The sequence below is a fragment of the Nelumbo nucifera genome, chromosome 1 (assembly GCF_055504915.1).
Source record: "Nelumbo nucifera cultivar China Antique chromosome 1, China Antique-T2T, whole genome shotgun sequence".
NCBI classification, from domain to species: Eukaryota; Viridiplantae; Streptophyta; class Magnoliopsida; order Proteales; family Nelumbonaceae; genus Nelumbo; species Nelumbo nucifera.
In genome coordinates, this window is record NC_142649.1 from 164,508,768 (window position 1) to 164,533,196 (window position 24,429).

At 36.4% G+C, this 24,429-nt stretch overlaps 1 protein-coding gene across 1 annotated transcript in view; it reads left to right on the forward strand.

Annotated features, from left to right (window-relative positions):
* The first annotated feature begins 6,560 nt into the window (after positions 1–6,560).
* TPR10 (ankyrin repeat family protein) overlaps positions 6,561–24,429 on the forward strand; it is a 35,516-nt gene continuing 17,647 nt past the window's right edge. The window contains exons 1-7 of the mRNA XM_010279840.3: positions 6,561–6,740; positions 6,871–6,933; positions 7,056–7,226; positions 8,638–8,769; positions 14,666–14,805; positions 15,051–15,137; positions 22,304–22,429. Coding sequence (XP_010278142.1) covers positions 6,710–6,740; positions 6,871–6,933; positions 7,056–7,226; positions 8,638–8,769; positions 14,666–14,805; positions 15,051–15,137; positions 22,304–22,429 — 750 coding nt within the window. The 5' untranslated portion in view covers positions 6,561–6,709. The remainder of the gene's footprint in view (positions 6,741–6,870; positions 6,934–7,055; positions 7,227–8,637; positions 8,770–14,665; positions 14,806–15,050; positions 15,138–22,303; positions 22,430–24,429) is intronic.

The window sequence follows — 24,429 nt, forward strand, 5'->3', positions numbered from 1 at the left end:
TTGGGCGGCCATGTGCCTCGCAAGGTCAGCTCAGCCATGACCCAAACATATATATATCAATAAAACAAGGAAGTGAATAATTTCTCTTCTTTTTTGAAATTTTTAATTTTTTAATCCACATTTTTTTTGGTATCTAACCAATCAAACTTCTCACGTCCAAACTCAATAGTGAATCAAACTTTTATATTTCTCTTTGTTGGCTACGTCTGATGGCCTTTCGAGTCATGCTAAACTAGCTATATCGCATTGGATGCCTACATTCTATGAACTCTTCTAAATTTTTCACGTCCAAACCCAATAGCGAATCAAATTTTTATGTTTCTCTTAGTTGGCCACATCTGATGCCTTTCCTAAATTTCTCACGTCCAAACCCAATAGCGAAACCAGGTTGACTTACTTTCTTTTCATTTCCAACTCTTCTTTTTCATTGCTTTGGACCAAAAGTAGAAGCAATTCACTTGTGATGAAAACATAGGTGGAACTGTTTTGTTTTGGACAGAAAAAAGGGACAAACTACTCTATTTTATCGCCCAGAAAGGTAAAATCGCCTTCTTGTCTTCTATCTTTCTCTATTACCAATCCACATTAAATATCTTTGATTTTTGACTAAAAACAGAGGTAGAAACACACAGTTTTGGCTGAAGAGCATCAGGCGTGAATAATCACTCTTTTTCTTGAATCTGGGTATTTTTCTCCATCTTATTGAATTTAATGTACAGTTTGAACACTATATGTGTGTATATGAATAAAACAAAAAAAAAAGGGAAAAATCGCTGTTAAAATTAACTGTCGGGTAAAGAAGATGAATAAAAACGGGTTGGCATCGACCCATTTTCATTTTTTGGCAGGTTATATGTTGGGTTTTGTACCCAGTTCATTATATACATCGTTGTACACATTATATACATCTACAACGTTATTACACGTTATAATTTTGAACAATCACTATTTCTCTTGAATCCAGGTATTTTTCTCTATCTTATTGAATTTAATGTACAGTTCGAACACTATATGTGTGTTTAGGAATAAAACAAAAAAAAAACAAAAGGGAAAATCGTTGTTAAAATTAGCAGTCGAGTAAAGAAGATGAATAAAAACGGGTTGGCATCGACCCATTTTCATTTTTTCTTGGCGGGTTACACACTGGGTTTTGTACCCAGTTCATAATATACACCGTTGTACACATTATATACATATACAAGGTTATTAGACGTTATAATTTTATTATTTTAATAATAATAAACAATGATAATTATTATCGGATCTTTTTCCAATGAAGAATTATTATTGGGTTACACGCCGGGTTTTGTACCTGCTTCAATATATACACCATGTTATACACGTATAATTCTACCAATAAAAATGTTATATGCTATAACATTTTGCAAGGTTATTACACGTGTATTACACTTACAAGGTTATTACATGTGTATAACAGTTTGCAAGGTTATTATTTTATTTCATGTTTAGATTTATAAATTAAATATAAATTTCAATTTTATATTTTAAGTTTATAAATTACATATTTAAAATTATAAATATAAACATTTATATTTCAACTATATTTTAACTTCCTCTAAATGGAATTAAATATAATAAACTTAAAATGCATTTCACGTTTATATTTATATTTTATGTTCGTATAAATAAAATTTATATTATATTTGATACTGTAACTAATATAACCAAATTTTATACTATGATTAATAGTGGCCTATATTTAAATTAAGTTTTCAATTTGAATCATATATTTAAATATAATTTAAGCTATTAATAACAGAAATTTACATTTAAGACAAAATTATCCAAAAAATAAATTACCATTATTTCGAATAAATATGGTAGATTACCGAAATTCAACATAAATAACCATTAATTTTTGAATTATTGTTAAATTATTCTATACTTGTTTTAACAATTAAATTTTATTTAATTGTAATTATATTTAAACTATAATTAGCATTAACTATACTGATAAATATATTTAAATATAATTGAAGTTATAAATAAATTAATGGTTATCAACGATAAGAAGAAAAAGTAACAAAAATTGTCACAATTAGTTGAAAAATTAACAAAAACTAACAAAATGTCACAATTAGTAGAAAAATTAACAAAAACTAACAAAATGTCACAATTGTCACATTTAGCAGTAACATATTAACAAAAATTGTCACAATTAGTATTCAAATTACATTTAATTACCAAAAATATATTACCAATATTTCTGAAAATATGACAATTTTTATAAATTAATGGAAATACCATAAAATTACAAATAATTAACAAATTTGTCACAATTACTGAAAATTATCCAAAAATGTTTCCAAAAACTATGATTAAGAGTAATTATATTTAAATTAGAAAATTACATTTTAAATACCAAAAAATGTCATAAATTATTAAAAATTACCAAAAATATCATAGATTAGTAGAAAATTACATTTAATTACCAAAAGTATATTATCGATATTTTTGAAAATATGACAATTTTTTATAAATTAATGGAAATACCATAAATTGTATGGACAATGTATCATTGAAGCATATTATTTTTGTATAATAATATGTTTACTATTATTTATTTTTATTATTTTGCTTTTCTTAACAAATCCTGTGTATCGCATGGGTCCCTGCTAGTTATACCTTAAGGGTGATCTAATTCAATCTGTTTAAGATACCACTACAGTATAAAAGATGTACTTGATTTATGTGCAACTATAAAACTAAAATCATCCTTATCACATCATATATTTTGATCTCTACATCCCTTTATCTCTACATGCAAGTGTCGAGTCAATAATTCTTTTCAAGACCGCTCAAAAGCTAATGAACAAGGATTAATTGGGGAGGGGGCAAATGCTTATAAACATGGATAGGGGGTTACAATATAAGTAGGATTTACATGGGGATTGTGGGAATTTTAAGGCATAGGGGGCCATGGCTCCTCTTTGCCACCCTTGGCTCCACCCTTGTCTACATGCACAAGTACCTAGCACTTGCCCTTAATTATTATTGTTTGATTAAATATATAAATACCCCTATTTTATCCCATATTTTCCAATTTAATTCCGTTTAATGGCTTGTTCTTTTTTTCCAAGTTAGAGAGGGGGAAGATTAGTCAATGAGATTTTAGTTCTTATTAACAAAGATACCCATGCTTTGTTTTTCATATTTATGTGGGGTCCATGGGAAATTTATTTCCCCTTCCCACCTGGGGGAAGTTGCCAACACTTCGGTGAGACAAAATTACCCCTTTTAATAATAGATTTTTATGGCTAAAATAGTCATTATCATATTTGTTTGGAAAATAAAATAACATGAATAAATGCACTTACCAAAGTAAGCATTCCCTAGGAAACATTTACCCATGTAAGTAACTTGCTACAAACATGGATACCAACAAGACGGGTTTGGCATGAATTTGCTTCTAGTCTTCTACCATAACTTGACCCTCCAATGCTTCTACTTGTATTTGATTAAAAAAAATCCACAACTTCATCCCACCCTATAGCTTGACCTACAAATCACTGATTACTACTTTTTTTTAACATGTGTGTGATTGTTCTTTCTTTTCATTATCAATTACTAATTAGTCTTTAATTACACCTTTTTTTATAATACATTTTGAAAAGGGAAAATTTCTTAAAGTACTCTTATGGTTTAGGAAATTGACTAACTCTACCCTTATTGTTGACATGTCTTAAAGTACCCTTAAGTTTTTTGACAATTGTCTAAAACTTCCCCTATTGTTAAATGTCCATCACACTCTGTTTATATGCGACATCACGTGACTGATATATTTTTTTAATTCCTAAAATACCCTTTATGGGTATAACACAACAACATTAGGTCTCTACAAATCCCGGTGGGAGAAAATTGACAGGTTCCAGCAAGGATTTGGTGGACACCCAAATCCAAATGACATCTAAGCATTCCAAGCCATTTCTCTAATCTTGGTATGGAGGAGGGGATTTGAGAGCGACCTCCATGGTGTATCTATCTTTTCGCTTATAGGGCTTTGAGAGAAATGCTTGAGATGGAATAACTATAATTTTTTTCCAACTTTCTCCTCTAAATTGTTATTCTTTGTGGTCGAATTTAAATTCCCAAGTGTTTATTTCTTTCGGTTTTTGTGTCTTTTTCTTTGGGTGCGAGCATTTTTGGCGATCACATTTGTGTTTGTAATAGTGGTGGATTTGTCTTTCTTGTAGTCTTTTTTTTCCCAAGTGCTAGAGTTTATACAAATGTGAATTTCCTACGTGGTCTTAAAAGCTTTTGTTTTCTCTACTTGGGAGATAAATCCTTTTTTCTATGACTTTTTATTGTTTTAAGGAGACTGAAGTTTAGTTTCCAAAATGGAGCTCAGTTAGCTTTGACTCTTGCATTTGGTCATATTATCTTATACCTTCAAAACGAGTGAAAAATTTGACCTTTAGTTCATAATTCAGATTCTTAAGAGTTTTCTTTTATTTGGTCCCAAGTGGCGTTCTAGGTGCCTTTTAAGAATTAGTTCAGATTCTTAAGAGCTTCCTTTTCATTTGGTCCCAAATGGCATTATAGGTGCCTTCTGGGAATTAATAAATTATTGGGGACATTTGGCAAGTCTTTTTGTGAAGATCTTTTGGTAGCTCTAACAGTTAAAAGACATGTTGAGCTTTTGCATGAAGATCTGAAACAGCCCAAAGCTAGTTTGGATACCACACATCTTTCCGCATGAGAATAAAGTGAGAAAGATACAAAAAGCTCAATTTGGAGCTTCCCGAAATCAGCCCAAAATGGGCTTCTCGTGTCTTTTCGGTGCACCGACTTTTGGCGACTAGATCTGTTGCGAATCAAATGGAAAAGACTGCAACATAGTCTACACGACTTGTAAATAGCCAAAAGACTGTGCGGAAAGATGCTCCAAACGGGGCCTTTATTAATAAATTATGTCTCATTTGTTCTTTGCCTCTTTGGCGGGGCATAACTATAATTCGAGTCTCCGCCATTTTTCCATTAGGGTTTGAATTAAAACTCGACGGAGAGTTCACAACAGTAGAAGTAGATGCCCTCGAAATCCACTCTTGGCGAATAGTATGAGCATGAATTTGCAAAAATTGCAGAACTCTATTGCGGTTACTTGTTATTCTTGTTTCAAGAAATTACAGATTTGAAGAAATCCCAGTACAGATTTTATAGATTTTAAGAAATTACAATATTTATTAATAATAAAAACAAGAATAACCTCATTCCTTTTCATCCTTCCGATGGTCCCATACCATCTTACGATTCTTGAAAATTTTCATTAGTTTGGTTTTACTTTGAAAATTCGAGGAACAATAAAGGGCAAAATTTGGCATTTTATTCTTTTCTATTAGTACTTAACGAAGATTTCAGTTATCATAAAACTTAGGAGTATTTTAAGACAATATGTAAATAATACGGGTATAGTTTATCAATTTCCTAAACCAAAGAAGTACTTTAAGAAATTTGCCTTTTTGAAAACTAATAACAAAAACATCCGATAGTGATTGTCAATGACCAATGTCTATCTAAAGGAAACACTCTACCTAAAAGCTTATAGGTGAGGTCCTTCAATAGGTTTTTATTATCTAATATGCTCCCTCACACAAAAATCCCTTTAAGATTAATTGTGGAAAAATACAAGCACCTATGCCTTATGGTGAAATTTAATTAATTATAATATGGGTGATGAAAATCAAATAATAAACCTATTGATAAGAAGGGCTCTTACACCATTTTATTAAAAGCTCAAACTATTAAATAAGGTCCCTGTTTTTCATTCACCAAGAATTCAATTATGTGTGAAAAAAAGTAATAAAAATGTTAATTTTGGATTATTGAAATTAAATTAAAAAGATTTTTTTGGAGGGTTGGTGAATGAAGTTGGTGTTTGTAATTGTGAGGGCATGATAGCATCATGTTCATGGCCCGGTGGTCGAGATGGTGATTCACGAAACTCGAATTCGTGCCTCATTGAAGCATTGAAACCCTAACCCGATTTCACCCAAACAAACCTACCAAGACTTAAAATTTATAATATAATGTATCTAAAGTTTGAAAAATGTATTTTTAATAAATCATCACAAGTTCAAGTTTCATATAATTTGTATTTTTAATATTTTCTGGGCTTCAAAAAAGTATTTTTTTTTTCACTATTCGGTTGCAGTCCGAATTCGATTCGAATGCAATATAAATCCCGTGGACAAAGATCCGATTCGAATACAACGAATCAAATTTGAACTCGATCCTACTTATTTTGCAAGTTCCAACCCTACCTTTTTTTGTATTTTCTTTCGGACATCTGCGCGCTTTTTTACGTCGGTCTCCAGAGGATTCTAATTACAAATTAGGCTGCGTTTGTTTATGATACAAACACCGAATCTGAATATTTATTGAGTCATTGGAGCATAAGATAGTTAGAGCAGTTAATAATGACTCCACACCTTTGCACCGATTTCAAACCAAATACGATGAATGCAAAAACGGTTTAAAACGTGAACCGTATTTGCATTCGTGAATCGAAAAATGGGTCAATATATAATGTACATATTTGCGTTGCATTGCAAACAAACGCAGCTTACGAACAGAGCGGGGAGAGACAAAGACGAACCGTAGTCTGTAGCGGTGTAGCCTAGCATCTGCGATCGTGTTCGAGTGTTTCTAGGGTTCCATCATTTTTGTTATATTATCTGGGAGTTGAACAATGGCGCCTGATGCTTCTGCAGCTCTCGCAGGTTCAACTTAAACGAAAAGGAAAATAAATTCGGAAGTTTCAGTTCCGTCACTTACTTTCTATATCGCTTCCACACATTGGAACTGATTCGATTTTTTTTGTTTTCTTTTGTTTTGTCTTATTGATCTTAGAGAGGCAGAAGGTTCAGCAGTTCCTTAATGCTGCCCGCACTGGCAACCTCGACCTCTTCAAGAGTAAGTTGCATTTTTTTTTATTGAGCTCGATTTTCACGATATATTTACTTCTATGTATGTGTTTCTTTGTATTGTTTGAAGTTCACTTTTCGTTTTTGATTTTTTCCGCTTTACTTTATCAGAACTGGCGGCGCAGCTTGACAAAGGGCATGGATTAGCGAAAACTGTAGCAAGTGTCAAGGACGCGAATAAACGAGGAGCTATTCACTTTGCTGCGAGAGAGGGGAAGACTGAGATCTGCAAGTACTTGTTGGAAGAATTGAAGCTCGATGTTGATACAAAAGATGAAGATGGTATGCATTCAATTTTTCCTTTTTTCCCTTTGCAGCTACTCCCTTTCTTTCGTGAACTTTTGGTTTTTTATTATCGGAGATGAAATAGTTTATCTTGGTACCGCACACGCAGATACACAGGCATACGCAATAAGAAAAGGGAAGAATTCTTTTTATTTACAACGACTGACATTTGCCTTCACTGAAACATAAAATGCTGGTTTTGGATATACTTGAATTGGGTCATATTCTGCCGAAGGAAGTTTGTTAAACTGAATTTCAACCTTGTTCACTAAATTGCACTTTCGTGATAGAAGAGGCTTTTGTTTGGTATTTGAATTGTTTATATGAAGTTTTATTGCTGAGGTGGTCTTAATTGTCAAAAATCAAAATTTTCCCCAAGAGAATGGTTCGTACGTCAAATGGAGAATAAGTGCTCACTGTGAAGTGTACCTAAAATTTTCAATTGTATGGGAATTAATATTTACTGCATTCAAGCTTAGTTTGATCCTCTATCCCAGAGGTCCCTGTGTTTCCATTTTCCAAAGGAAATTATGTCTTCTGTTGAAGTTTTAATTTGATTCCCTCACTCTTCGATGGAACCCATTGAGCTAGAATTGTAGTTCTCATTGTTGAAGAAGCTACCGCTATTCTCCATTATCTAATAATGTCATCCCTTGAGCTCATTTTTCCAACAGTAGTTGTAGTCCCGTAGTTTTAGGGTAGGAAGCATGAAATAGAAATGTTTTATTTTTCTTATCCTTATATCCCTGTAACTTAGGAACATGGAACACGGAAACTGGACTGCTAGTACTTCTCCAAAAAGTGAAGCGCAGGGGTTCCCTGTCGGGATCCCGAGTGGGATGACATAAGGCTGCTCAACCATGTTGGAAATACCAGGAAAAATACAGGCATTAGTTTTTACTGTAACTGGGAACTCGGGAATGGAATCATGGCTAAGTCCCCGTAGGCCCACTTAGTGACTCATATTGTCTTTCAGCTCTTCCAGCCATCTTCTAGCAGCGACCAAAACCTTCTCTGGGTCTGCCTTAGGCAGTCTGGCCTTTTTTGCTAATTGGCCTGCTTCTTTATTGAGCTTTTGTAGGACTCCTATCTCTAAAGGGGGCCCAATCTATTTCGGTTCCTTTTTGGGAAAAATCATCCACTGAAAATGCATTAAATACACTTAGGATCTTGACCCAGTGTACCACTTTACAGTTACACTTTGTTTTATATTTTTCTTACCCTGACTTTGCTATTTGTTCTTTACCATTTTTAGTTTCCTGTAAAGCATTATCTTGGAGCTGTTTTCCTTTTTATTTTATTTTTTCTTTCTTGGTCACTCTTACTTTTTTCATAATAAGTTATTTGAATGAGTTGTCCCATTAAGGATTTTATAATTAACAATGTAAGGTTCATTATCCCTTTTCAGGTGAGACTCCTCTTCTTCATGCTGCTCGTCAAGGGCATACTGCCATTGCCAAGTATCTTGTTGAGCATGGTGCTGATCCCTCCATTTCAAGTGATCTAGGAGCCACTGCTTTGCATCAGGCTGCTGGAACAGGTTTTTTTTTTTTTTTTTTTCTTTTTCTAATGAGATATGCCAACTGAACGAGTTTGGATTGATTTGTAGCAAATAACAGTCCAAGTATATTTGTGTGTTGCAGTCTTGTAGTACCGATTTCATGGTCAATATCTTTGCTACAACATTGCCATAATTTGTAGTGGAAAAATATTATAACCACTACTGATCTATAAAATATTATATAACTGCATGCAGGACGTAGTATATTGTATGGTTTCTTATTTTTTGTTTGCAGAAATTTGTGCCACTTGAAGAATGACATTAAATGTGTTGAATGTTTCTTGGGTCTTAAAACAAACTTGGGAAGATCAGTTTAGTTGTCATAAATCTTGGAGATGGGGAGATAAAGTCTTTGCCAGTACCTTCATACAAGAGCTTTCAGTGGCAACTGAAGTATTGTCACCACCCCCTTTGAAGTAACACTTGGCCCTTGGAATTTTGGAATTCTTGGTGGGTGTCACTTGAAGAATGACATTAGATATGTTGAATGTTTCTTGGGTCTTAAAACAAACTTGGGAAGATCAGTTTAGCTGTCATAAACCTTGGAGTTGGGGAGATAAAGTCTTTGCCAGTACCTTGGGGTACAAAAGCTTTGAATGGCCACTGAACTACTGTCACCACCCCCTTTGAGGCAACGCTAGGTCCTTGGAATTTTGGAATCCTTGGTAGGGGACGATAAGATGAAATACATGGTCTTTTGAAAATAGATGAGTTGCGCTGATTGTGGGGGGAAGAGTGGGGTGTTGAGATCTGAATAGATGGAAGGGAAAGGATATTGGTATTTTTAGAGAAGGTTTCAGATCTCAAACAAAGACACAGTGTCTTTTTTTTTGCATAGTTAATTAGGGAGAAGAAAATATCAGAGAGCTAGAAAAGAAATAAAACAAGTCTAAAGAATTCCCTAGCAGCATTCACATTTCTCTCCCCATGGATCCATTTATATATAAACCTCATTATCAAAGTTAAACAATCCAATACTTGCTGCTAAATAGACTCTTGTTATGAATTACAAAAGGTCTACAACTCTATATAACCGAAACCAGTGTTACATGGACTTTTCTCAGTGGATGAAGAATCTCATGGTACACGGAGACGAGGTTTTTGAATGACAGATCCACATATCTTTTTCTTTCCCCGTTGTACTCTTGTTTGACATAATTGACATCTAGGTACCATTCAGAAAATGATAATTGACATGTAGGGTATATTCTGATTTCCATGATTCCATCTTTTTGTAAAAAATATCATAGATGGTAAAGATGCAAACTTCTATTTGTCTTTTTCTATAGATTTATGAATTTTGAAATCCATAAAGATCTTCTATTGTTGACAGAATACTTTTTCCCTCCTGAATCCCTGACTCCATGTTCCTTCATAGCTTCAGCTTACTTAAGTCAGATTCCATGTACTTGTTGGATTTCAACTCCTGTCTTTATTTCCATGCAATGCCAACAAAAATCTTTACCAAATATAAGCAGATTTTTACTAGTTATAAAAGTCAAAACATTTAAAAAATTAAAGATGTTTCTTGTCCACAACTAAGTTTGTGAAACTGCATATACATGTTGGCATGATAGACCTTAGCCATTACTTAGTTACAACACAAAATGGATCATATCAAAGAGCTTATATTACATTGATTATTGTAATATAAAATAATGCTCATGGATGCATTACATCTACACCATTGTTTTAATTATATAGATCTTTGTCTTGGTTAATAGCACTAGAAGTTTTCATTGGGGAAACTTGGACTCTAGGGCTCTTCCAAGATTGACCTCTAACCATTGGCCTATAGTGAATGCAAGGAGGAAAGGAGGAATGGTGGACCTGCCCCCTTTAGGTTTGAGAATATGTGGTTGCTCCATCCTGGATTCACTAAAAGAGTAAGGGAGTGGTGGTATGAATGTAACCCAATGGTGGAGTGGGAAGGAATGAGGTTCCATAGGAAGCTACAATTCTTGAAAGCAAAGATCAAGGAGTGGAACCAAGTGGAGTTTGGAAGGATTGAAAAAAGGAAGAGAACTTTGATGGATAAGATCGAGAGCCTCGACTTGAAAGAAGAAAGGGGGGACTTTGGAGAGGTAGACAAGGAACAAAGAGGAGGATTGAGAAGTCAGCTTGAGGACTGCCTACATAAGGAGGAAATCAGCTGGAGGCAAAAATTTAGGTGTAAATGGCTACAAGAGGGAGATAGAAATACCAGATTCTTTCATGCTCTGGCAAATGGGAGGAGAAGGAGAAACTCTATCTCCAAACTGGAGATAGATGGAGTTGAGATAACACAACATGATGAGATTGCAAGAGCCTTTGTGGGACACTTCAAATCAATTCTAAGGAGGCTTGTAAGTAGGCGGGTATGGTTAGAAGGATTGGATTGGCCAGATATAGATGATAACAAGAGAATGTTGGAGAGAAGGTTTGATTTGGAAGAGATTAAGGAGGCTGTTTTCTCTATGGATAGAACAAAAGCTCCAAGACCGGATGGTTTCATAATGGCCTTCTACCAAGACTGTTGGGATACGGTGAAAGATGACCTTTTGTTAGATTTTGAGGAATTTCATAGGAGAGGAGTGGTTAACCCGGGTGTGAATTCCACCTTTCTAGCCTTGATCCCAAAAAAGAAAGACACATTGCACCCAAAGGATTTCAGGCCAATCAATTTGGTGAACAACTTGTATAAGTTCCTTGCAAAGGTGTTGTCTCTAAGGTTGAAGGAAGTGTTGCCAACTATTATCTCACCAAATCAAGGAGTGTTTGTGAGTGGAAGACAAATAATAGATCAAATCCTAATTGCTAATGAGAGTGTGGAGCATTTCAGGAAAATAGGAAGAAAGGAGTGGTTTGTAAGTTGGATTTGGAAAAAGCCTATGACTTGGTCGAATGGGAATTCTTGAGGAAAATTATGACCAAAATTGGATTTGGGGCTAGATGGTGCAAATGGATCATGGGGTGTGTTCATAATTGTCACTACTTGGTACTAGTGAATGGGATAGTGGTTGACTTCTTCCCGACCATTAGGGGTGTAAGACAAGGAGACCCTCTATCTCCCTTCCTGTTCACATTGATTGCTGATGTTCTGGGGAAACTAATTTACAGAGCAGATTCTAGGGGTCTTATTATAGGCTGGAGAGTTGGAAGGGAGGATACCCCCTCGCCCACTTACAGTTTGCAGATGACACGATTCTGTTCTGTGAAGGGGGAAATATGAGGTATATAAGGAGTTTGAAATTGCTGATACAACTCTTTGAACAAATGTCAAATTTGAAGGTGAAATTCGAGAAAAGTTGTGTAGTAGGTGTGAATATAGAGGAAGGTGAAATCAGGGAGACTGCAGAAGTGCGTGGGTGCGAAGTCTCAAAGTGGCCTTTGAAGTATTTGGGGTTACCATTGGGTGATAACCCAAAGAGAGAGCTTCTGGAATTTGGTGGTGGAGAGTTTTGAAAAGAAACTTGACTCTTGGAAAAGGAATTACCTTTCTATGGGTGGGAAGATAACACTGATTTAGGCTACTCTAGCAAATTTACCTATTTATTTCCTTTCAGTGTTCAAGATCCTGGCAAAGGTTGCCAATAGATTGGAAAAGATGATGAGAGACTTTTTTTGGGAGCTGAGAGAGGAGAAAAGGGATCATAGAGTAGCTTGGAAGGTGGTGACTAGGAGTAAAATTTGTGGTGGTTTGGGGCTCGGGAACATTAGAAATAGGAATTTGGCCCTTTTGGGGAAATGGTTGTGGAGATTCCCACTAGAGAAGAAGTTATGGGTCAAGATAGTGGTCAGCATACATGGGCTGGAGCTAAATGGATGGGATGCTGGAATCCGAGTTAGGACTACATGTGTTTCACCTTGGAAAGCCATTCATGAATTGTTACCAGTTTTCTCCCCTCTTATCAGGTATGACTTGAATTCAGGAAATGCTATAAAATGCTGGGAACAAACTTGGGTGGGGGATGCTCCTCTAAAGGACCAGTTTCCCTCTTTGTATGCACTCTCTAACCTTAAAAACGAGCCAGTTTCATCCTTCATATCCCCCTCCTCTTTCACTTCTGGGTTTGGGTGGAATTTGGGCTTGAGAAGGGCTGTGAGAGACTCAGACCTTGATAGCATCTCAAGTCTTCTTCAACTTCTTGACAATGTTTTCTTAGACCCTGCTAAGGTGACTCTAGAATTTGGACTCCTACCACCAATGATTCTTTCTCCTGTGCCTCTTTCTTCAAAGTTTTAAGCCAGGCCACCAGTCATGTAGCCCTCCCTTTTCCTGTTCATGAGGTTTGGTGCAGATCAATCCCTCCTAGGGTTGGTAGTTTTTGCTGGGAAGCCTTTCTGGAAAGATTCAACATTGGTGATCTGCTCCAGAAGAAGAGACCCAATACTTGTTTGTCCCCCCACTGATGTGTTCTTTGTAAAGCTCTGATGGGGAGACATGTTTTCACCTACTGGTGTCTTGCCAATATGCAAAGCCTATTTGGGAGTGGGCTCTTTCCCTATTCGGGTGTAGTTGGAACCCTCCATCAAACATGCAATTTCTGTTTTCTCCTTCTTTTTTTAGGTGGGACATGAAAAGGGGTAGGATTATGTGGAGGGGTCTGAGGGTTGCGGTTTGTTGGTCCTTATGGGAAGAAAGAAATGCTAGGATTTTCTCGGAAGTTGAGAAAAGCGTTGATCCTTATAAGGGTGGTATAGTGGATGAAATCATTAGAGCTATTCACAGATTATACAATGGATGACATGTTGAGGAATTGGGGTGCGATTGCTAGTAGTACCCAGACCAAAACAGTGATGAATGTGTCGTGGACTCCTCCCCCTGTGGGTTTCATAAAACTAAACTTTGATGGGAGCTGCAGAGGAAATCCTGGACAATCAGGGGTTGGGGGTGTCTTCAGGGATGAGAATGGGGTTGTTTCTGCCATGTTCTCAGGCCCAATTGGAGTGGGTGACTCTCTCCGAGCCGAGATCCATGCGGTTATGGAAGGAATCCAGAAAACCAAGGAGATGAATATCAGAAAACTTGTAATTGAAGGGGACTCGGAGGTGGTAGTTGGGTGGTTAAGTAAAGACCATAGCGGCTTATCGAATTACAACAATATGAGGAGGAAATTTAGATGGTTGGCTCGAGGAATGGAGGTTAAAATTAGCTGGATTAAAAGATCAGCTAATTCTTTTGTTGATGGGTTAGCTAAACAAGGGGTGGAGAGGGAGTCAATGTTTTGGGCACAACTGTAATTATTTTTTTTGTTTCTTCTTATCTTTCTTTTTTCCTTCTTTTGGGGCTAAAGGTATAGCTGGAGGATAAGAAAGTTTGTCTTCCTCTTTGTAATTATCATTGAAAAGTTTTAATGAAATTAATGAAGTGTGTTATTGATCAAACAAAAAAAAATTGTCTTGGTTAATAGCACTCTGCTGCACTTTTATATTGATTACTTCTAAGTATGTTGGGTTGTCAGTTTCTTGCATTACTCTTCATGTTGTAGCACATTAGTTGTTTACTTAGAATACGGGCCAATGTCTTAAAAACTATCCTGGGCTTTGACCTGCTCAGCTGACTGGGTCAACTGGTTCAACAGGACAATTCACCTATTCTAACGATCAAAACCATCAAAAACCCAGAACCTGTTCAGCTGCCTGGCTAATTGGTTCAATCATTTGGGTCAATGACATTTTGAAAACATTGGCACAAGCCCCCCTTTGAGTTCAGGAACTCCATGTATTCTAAATTATGCATGTGTTGGCTAAACTATTCTAAGTGCAGTGTATTCCTTGTAGTCATATGAAGAGTTGCTGGTACTCTACTCCAGGAAATTGAAACTCATTTAGTGACATAATGTAATTAGCATTTTCAATTTATTTTCTTCTCATCATTTTCATTATTTTTTAGGAAATATTGAGCTGCTGAGGCTTTTACTCTCTAAGGGGGTTGATATAAATTCACAAAGTGATGCTGGTACCCCATTGATTTGGGCTGCTGGGCATGGTCAACAAGATTCTGTGAAGGTTTTATTAGAACACCATGCTGATGTAAGCTAGAAACCCTCGTTACTTAACACTGTCTCTTTATTCCTGGATACTCTGTAGTGTCTTACAAATTCAATTGGCACAGTAAACTTAAGTCTGACACTGTGGTATACAACATGAAAAAACATTTACTGTTGTACAATTTCTTCTGTTAATTGTGAACCTTGGTTTCTCTTCTTGTAATAATCACCAATGTTTTCTTATTCTGGTTCCTTTCTCCCTTTTGTTTTCTTTTTACTGCCTTGCAGCCTAATGCTGAAACTGATGATGGCATTACCCCATTACTGTCATCTGTAGCAGCTGGGTCACTATCATGCTTGGAACTGTTGATTCAGGTGAGCTCAACTCTTGGTCTTCCAATACTTATGGTTAACTATTCTGGTTAATTTAGGTTAGCATGTAGTAAAGTTGTCTGGTTTCCTGTTACTATTGATCTATGATGCCCTAACTAAATGTATGAAATCCTGTTATTATTGATCTATGATGCCCTAAATGTCTTTTCAGATTCTGATAGATGATTATACGCTTATTTGTTAAATCCTTGGTTTTATTTATTTTATTTATTGCTAGTACAATCTGTCCCTCTTCTTTTTCCTCCTTATCTTGCTACATCTGTCTCTTGGCCTTTTACATTGTTTCCTTTTCATTTTTAACTACCCTTATGGTTTAGCTAATTGACTAACTCTACCCTTACTGTTTACCTATTATCTTAAAGTACCCCTACTATTTCTGACAATTGACATTGTCAGTAAGTGCTAACGAAAAGAAATGAAATGTCGAATTTGCCCTCCACTATTTTTCAAATTTTCAAAATAAAACCCAACCGATAAAAATTTGCCCCCCCCCTCTTCTTGGTGAATGTGTTTACTGATGTACAGTTAGCAATGATGAGGATGCAGAGAACAACTGAAATAGAGATCATGAACAACAATTAGCGACGATCCGGTTAACATTTGCATAAGGGTAAATTTCTTAAATTACCCCTACTGTTTAGCTAATTGACAAACTGTACCCTTATTGTTTAACTATTGTCTTAAACCATCGTTACTGTTCCTGACAATTGACTAGCTCTACCCCTGTCGTTAGCATCCGTTAATGTTCTGTCAAAACCCATACACATGTGAAACCACATGATGTATCATTTTTTTTTAAATCCAATTTTACCCTTCGTTCCTCTCCCTTTCCTTCTCCTCCTCCTCCTTCACTGTTTTCTTTCAGTAGCGGCAAACTGAACTCTTCACACATTGTCAAAGGTTTGACAGGATAAATCTTGCATCTACAATAGGTTTGGCTGTTGGGACGAATACTGGCAATTGGCAAAGGGGATCCTGACTGAGTTGGAGATAGCGAGCCCGAATCCGACCTAAATTTGGACGATTGTATTAAGTGGAATCGAAGCCAGAAAACTGAACACCTGGCACATGGTGTAGATTCAAATGGGTGCCTTTCAACTGGCAAGGGGGAGAACGGAAGCAGGGAGAGAACGAGAGAGGCGTAACATTCGGAGGTCGTGAGCCTTCTCATTACCCTCACCACTCAAGATAGCAGCCTGGACAGTAGCACCATAAGTAGCGGCTCATCAAGGTTGATACTCTTGCAGAGCTCCTTCCCGTTAAAAAAGTCTTGCAAGGCTGCAATAGTTGCTGGACCTTGGGATCTTGGCTTGACGCTAAGAGCCGTTGAAGTAGACGGGGATGAAAATCTGGAGAAGCCCTAGATATGGCAGGAGGATCCATGTGAAATCAAAGGTATTATAAACCGGTATAAGGGTCTCAGTGAAGGAGACAACCAGGGCGGAAAACAGGAATAAAAAATTCCATAGACTATCAGATGGATGGGTTTTCGTTGGAGATAACTGGTGAAGTGGCAACACGGAGCTGTCATTGGGTTTAACTAGGAGTGATGACTGATCCGAGATTGGTAGCGACAAAGATACCCCAACCGTTTCACGGAAAATACAAGAACTCAACGTTGTTGTGTTCTGGTTTGATTGGGAGTGGTCACATGAAGCTCCAATTGTGTATGCAGTCTATACTGAAGGATTTGAATGAAAGGAAATGGAAGAAATGACTTCATCCGAAGGAAACAGAGTTGAAGACTGAATTTATCTCTAAAGCATAGCAACAAAACTGCTTGTTGATCCATTGAAGCTAATCGCAAACTGTAGCCACCAATCGTCTTTGACGTTCTTGCTGATTCAGAGAAAGCAGAGCATATGGTCTCGCTCCTGGTCTCAGTGATAAAAGGGTATTTTAGAAGGATTAGTGAATCTCCTACTGATCAGACGCTTTGCATCGAAAACAGTGTTGGTCGGGTTCATAGCAACATGAACCACTGAATCTCCGATCAACTGCTCGGTGTCTGTAAAGGCAATGTAGGATGGAGTGGTCCTGTTTTCTTGATCATTAGCTATAATCTCAACACGATCGTGTTGCCATTGCCAGACCTTCACCCTTAGCAGCCATTCTTCTCGTAAGAACTGATTAAGGAACGGAAAAACACAAATTATAGACTACACAGAAAGGAAAAACTAAAGATTGCACTAGGGTTGGATGATTCCGTTCAGTGGCAGTGATTCGTTTACATTCAGGGTCGTGATTCCGTTCTTTGCTCGATGAATGTAGCCAGAGGTAGCTGCAGCAATGACTCCGTCGGTTGATGTTGTCTAACCACAGGTTGTTTGAATAGATTGACAATGTTTCATTTTGAAAATTTAAAGGAGAATAATGGGTAAAGTAGCCTTTTTCATCTTTCTGTTAACGGTCGTTAATGACAAGGAGGTTTTAGTCATGTCAGAAAACATAAGGGTACTCTAAGACAATATATAAACAGTAAGGGTAGAGTTAGTCAATTAGTTAAACAGTAAGGGTAGTTTAAGAAATTTATCCTTTGCATAAACTCTAGCACTTGGAAAAAAAAAGACTAAAAGAAAGACAAATCCGCTACTGTTACAAATACAAAGAAAAACATTAAAAGGCTGTTGCTGGCACAATAAAGAAAAACATGTGGTGTAACGTTAAACAAAATAACGGCTGTGGCTGTTACAGCAAATTTTGCCGGATTCGGTGAACCAATGTCTGAGAACTAGTGTGATTTCTCCTCTATAGATGGCAGAATTTTGAAACTCGGTGTCTGAGAAAACTGGAGGTTCCACCGTCGTCGGTGCCGCACCGGTTCTGGGAAATATGGAGGATTAGCCAACATCGGAGAAATGCTAAAATCTGACCAGCCGCCCACAAATTGGTCGGATTCCAAGTTCATATGGGGAAAAGTGATAGTAAAGAAACCATCTCTTGTTGGTATTGGATGTGATATACCGAAGATCACTCCCGAACTATTGCTGTAAATCTCTGCATTGTTGACCTTAATGCTGTTAAAGGAGCGAACTACAATCTCCTTTCCTGGAACCAGAGTCTTGATCTTTGACCCATTCGGTAGACTCTTAAGATTGGACAAATGGAGAAGCTGAGGTACTGCAATGGAAATCGTAACAAAAACCGATAGTGAGGGTGAAAAGACTCTCGTCACTAGGTGCAAAGACGGTGACACCCGTTAGATTCATTAGATCTTACTGTTGCATAGCCATTGACATTGCTACTATGCTGTAATCTCTACTTCTCAAAACCTTAACTGCATCATCAAGAAACGAATCATCATCAACCTTCGAGTACAGAGAGGAGGCAACACCTGTCAAATGAGCATCTAGAAATGTATGACACTTGGACCCAAAGGAGTATAGCATCAACCCCATGAATTGTGAAATTCTCTTGGACGTTGAGATTAGGCTATCGGATTAAAGAAGATGTTAATTCCTTTGGCTTTTCTAGGGAATAGAAGCAAAGGTGGTGCGGTGGCTGGGATGGCGGAGGGTATAAAGGGTGCGCCATCCCTAGTGTTATACAATGGAAAAGTGGGAGGGAGAAGAGTTCTTCTGGAATTTCTATCATTTCCGGGAACAGTGGAAACAGAAATAGTGTGTCATCTCTAGGACGGGCAAACAATGGAAAAGCGGAAATAGTCGGTGAATTTCAACCGTTTCGGGATACGAACTATGATGTCTTCTAGAATTTCCACCCAGTTGGCCATGGAACAGGGAGGGAGAAGGTAGAGCTCTAGGTTAAAGACGATGAATAGGTTACAGGATGGGTGTTTTAGGAATTTTAACCATTTAACATTTTTATTATTTAATTCATTTTATTGAATAATTAATTAGATTAATAATAAAATCCTTATTTATTTATTCATTAATTACTTAGTTAATTAATTATTAAGTACTTATTGTTAATTATTAATTAGTTAATACTGGTTTTTATTATTTAGTATTTTATTTACAATTATATATTAATTATTTAAAATTCATAATTAGTTAATTATTTTAATTAATCAATGTTTTACATGGTTTTCAAAATCGGATCGGAAAAACCGGGAACTGGTCAGGTGACCGGTTCCGTTTTCCCTAAAAACCGGATTCCCCCCCAAAATCGTTGATTTTGGTCAGCGAACCATTGAACCGGGCGGTTAATCGTTCGAACGGTTTTGACCGTTTTTTATTTTCTTTTATTTTTTTTGATTTTTTTGATTTTTCTGTCAGAACGGGCCGAGCGTTTGGTTCGAATGGTCGGACCGTTCGACCCGGTATCTGAACCCCTGACCGGTTCGGTCACCGGGTCGGTTTTAAAACATTAATATTATTAGTTTATAAGTTATTGTTACTACTATATGTTATTAATACCCATGACTTAATTAATAATTTTACTATTCCAATATTCGTTATTCATAAATTATTAAATTATTTCTTTGAATTTATTTTAATGAAATTGTTGATTAGAAAATAATTATTTAATGATTAATTAATTTATTAATTATTAATAAATTAATAATATTTTTATGATTTATTATTTTATTGTGAAATATTAATTAGTTAATTAATTATTAACATTAATTAATATTTTGATTTTATTAGTTTATATTTTATTTTATTAATACTTATGACTTGATTAATAATTTTAATATTTTATTTAAAAATATAATTAATTAATTTATTAATATTCTTATTAATTATTTATTTTATGTAATTGATTGATTTTTAAGTAAATTATTTTATTAATATGTTATTAAGTAATTGATAATTTATTTATGGGTCATGGATATAATATTAACTTTTAGAAATACTACAAGGAAGGTGCTTTTTTAGGTTAAATTAGTTTTCCCCCTACATTCCCTCTTGTTTCCCACCAAAATGGTGGGACTCCACATCCCAAGAATTGGGATCTATAATCCCACCTTTTCCCCATCTGATCCCATGACATCCCATAATCGAAGCATGGGAAGAGAGGAATATTCTAGAATATTCCATATTTTCCCTTCCCGTCCCATAAACCAAATGGAGCCTTAGGGATATACTTTATTAATGAGTTGGGTTATTTTTGACATTTGTTAATAAGTTGGCTATGTGTGAAGATTGAAAAAGAAAAATTTCCTGTACACACAAGAACTCCATTACTAGTTAGTTATGACTACATGTCCAGTCTTTGAGGGTTGATAATAAAAATCTATACATATCAAATGGTCTAGCCTGTCTTTTGCAAATTGCAAGTGACGCATTGATCCTCCTCCTCAAAGGTTCAATTTTTGGTTCCACTGGTTCAATCAGCTGCACCTGGATGTTTAAGTCTTAGTTTCTATTCTGGAGTTGAACCAGGTCATGCCAAATGAAATGTTTCATATTCTATCAGGCTACCATGCATTCTTTTATCAGTAACAAGACCAAGAAGTTTTATTAATGGATATTTAGACATAATTGGTTACAATTCCTAACCCAAAAGAAAAGGGGATGGATGCTCTTAGTAACACGCAAAACTAATCATATGTAAATCATGCAATGCGATAATACAGGTTTCTCCATGATGGTGGTTCCCTAATACAAAATACTCTTCCTTATCCTTTGGTGTAACTATTTCTTTTTGGATTAGTAACAGTGTGCTGGTAGGTTATCAACTAGTATGGGTGTAATGTCTGCTGAATTTTGATCTTTTGTGAACTGATTTATCATGCAAAAATGTTTATATTGTATAAATAAGATCGAAGGGAAGAGAATTGACAGGCTGGAGGAACAAGTTCTATAGGAAACCTAAACAGCAGCCATATATGAAAAAATGATGATTTTATTATAGAGAATTTGGAGAGAAAAGGAGAAGAAAGTGCATAGGGATATGTGGAGAAGTGTTGAGAGAGAGAGAGAGAGATGTGGCAAGATGAAAGAGCACAGACTCATGGACATCCCTAGAATCAGCATTTACTGTTAAAAGTATCTTTATATTGTAAGGTCTATCATAATATACTTGAAGATGAAAGTAATTCTAAAATCTTATCTTTATTACCTTGAAACATTGTATATGAAAGGATGGACTCCATTAATCATTTATGGCAAATAAGAAAACTCCTTAAACCTAGAAACCCATGTGCCCAAAATTGTCCCAATTAGAATAACCTTTCAGCCTCAGAGCAATGTCTCCCACTTTAATCACCCCTTCTATTTTTTTGATAATTAAGGTAAAATTTTATTTACAAATAGAGACAGGCAGGAAGCTCATGTACAAAAAGGCAGAGATGAGATTTTGCACATTTACACAATCTACAACTCTCCACTCTAAAGAATCAATGATGATAGCATCCCACCTGTTTCGAAAATGTGAAAATTGATAGCCATCAAATTCCCCCAAAATGGAAACCCAACTACCCAAGAACAAATGTTTCTTTCAATGATTCCAATCACTCTCTCAGGCTCATGCCTCTTCCCCTAAAACATCATTTAATTCCTTTCTTTCCGTATCCACTAGCTGATTCCTTTTGTGGCATTTGCTGATGTTTCAGCCAACTTCATAGTTGTTTCTATTTTTCTCTTCACATTACAATTTTCTTTACTACTTAATCCCTAGACTCTGTATTAACTTATAAAACCTAAGCCAGCTGATAAAATCCATAGTTCCCAATTACAAAAAGTTCCCAATTGCATTACTAGTAAAAAAGCTCCAAGTTGCATTTTTGAACAGTTTCAACTTTAATACATTCTCCTTGCTAATTGAACCCTAATTTACCCAAATTTCTTAGCTTTTTCTTACTGTTCCACACCAATTTATATTATCTTTTCTTATCTTTGTATTGTCTTCATTATATCTTTGATCATTAATAATATTCTATTCGCTGATTTCTACTGGTTATCAATTATATGAACCTTCATTGTAAGTTTTGATGTGTTCTATATTTTTTTTTTTCTGATTTCTACTAGTTAGCTATAATATTCTCGCCATTCCATTCTTATCTTAGCCTTTTTTATGCTGTTTTCTAATATGATCATATCCAACTCTGGTTGATGTGTTGATATGAAAACGAACATGTTTAATGGTAGAGTTTGTGTAATTTCTTGTTCATTTGTCTTCTGGTATTCATGGACATCACTATATGTGGTTGTAGCACTAACTTTGCATTTTCTTCTATATAGGGAGGGGCTAATGCAAATATTAGTGCAGGTGGGGCAACTCCTATGCACATAGCTGCTGATAATGGGAGCCCATATATTATCAATTGTTTGTTAAAGGCTGGAGCTGATCCTAATGTCACTGATGAGGTGAGATTTGAGACTATGATTTCTTGTGATCTATTTTTGCTATGTATATCCTTTTATTCACACATTATGCAAGTATGTCTTAGCTAAGTGTGCTATTGGTTTTGGTATATGACTTGTTTTCCAGCTTACTCTGGTAAATATGTTCTTCCTTTGCTCTTCTATTTCTTAGACATTTGTTTGGTATCTCAGTTTTATCTGTTCATATAGCATGCATATTCATTATGATCCAAGTAATCATGAGAGCTTAAAATGATTCAGCTACTTGTAAAACAAGTAATTATGAGGCCGATTCTAACTTTATCACAATTGAAGATCTACTAGGATTTAGGAAATGGTTACTTTCATCGAAGATAATTAAAACACAAACACAAAACATAAGAGATTAGAGAAATGGAGTTCGTGCAGGCAGGTCAGTGGAGGAGATCCTTGAAGATAGAAGCAAAAAATTTCCTGTTTGAAGATGTGAGAATCAAGGGGACGGTAAGCCTGAAGGTAAGGGAAGTGAAAAAGGGTACAATATTGCTGGAAGGATTAGAAGTGTGATCGAGTGGCTAAGAGAGTTCATAGCTGGAGCCTGTTCAAAAGGTAAGCAGATAAACTGGCAGGATTTTAGTACATTAGAAGGGAGAAGATATGTAATGTAAGAGGAATAGAAAGGGCTTCTTCATAGCTTTGGCCGAGTTTTTTGGTAAGGGACGAAGGCAACTGGTGTGTCTACCAGCAGGAAAATAGAGCCAAGGATGGGGGGAAGTTGACTGGTTGCTCAAAGAGTTTTTAGCTCAAAGAGTAGCAAATGATAAAAAAGCCTCCATAAGGGAGGAGAAGGCATATCTCAGCAACAGCAGGGTAGAACAAGGGCCAGTGGTCATGGCAAAAACAAAAGGCCAATGCAGAATGGTGGGAGGTCTAGAGAGAGAAGAGTGGGATAGTAAGTTTGTGATACAAGCCAAGGAAAAGGTTAATGATTGGAGGAGGGTAGCTGACTTACTGGCAACCAGGTTGAAGCTGAAGAGTGTCTTCATAGTAACCCCCTTCGATAACTGTAAAGCCCTCCTAGATCCAGTAGAGAATGAATTGGAAATATCAGCTATCAATGTTCAGGCTGATTTCGGATCATTCACAGTCTTTAAATGGAATCCAACATCCAACTCCAAGGATTTATTTGCCGAAGATGGTGTAGTGGTGCGTGTAATAGGCTTGCCATTTCATCTGTGGAAACAAGAAGTAGCAGAGTCTATAGCAGTATTGTGTGGAGGAATCTTGACAGGAGCTTTCTGGGGTGATCTTTATTCAATAGCATTCCTGCCAAGTGGTGTGAAGCCAGAAGACATTCCACGAAAGGTAGAGGTACGAACAGAGGGGAGTTTTGTCTCTGTGTGGCTAGCATCCTCCATTGAAGCAGGGCTGTGGAAGGAGGCTCGTATGGTAGGAGGGGAGGAGGAAGAAGAAGCATTACGTGGACTTGTGAGATTGGTTAATTCAAATGGGAAGGAATGTTTCACTAAAAAGGGCCAACAAATTCTGGGAAGCCAAAAAGCTTTGGGGCAGATGGAAGGTCAAACCTGTAGAAAGCAAGAAAAGGCTATGACAAATGGCAGATCTTTTGCGCAGGTGGTGTCAGGGGAAATAGACAAAAATATACCAGTGTCTAAAGGGAGAGGGCTGAACCAACAACCTCAGACAGGGAGGGTTGCTGGTTCGACCATTAAAACAGGGGGCGTGATTTGTTAAAAGGTCACGTGGGAGGAAAAGACCTAGAAAATGGGCCCAATCGAGTGGATCCCTTTTCTGGTGGGCCAGAGAAGGCAACTCAGGTAAAGGCTTTAAAGCTGGGTTCTTATATTACAAGTTTTGAGCCCAAGGCCCATTACATGACAGATGGGCCAAGGGACCCTTTAAGTAAGCATGTGACTGGGAGGAGGGATGAGCTGATAGACGAGATTAAGCGTCTATCTTCTTCTACCTCGAATCCCTCCTTTAGGTCGAACATTTCAGGCACA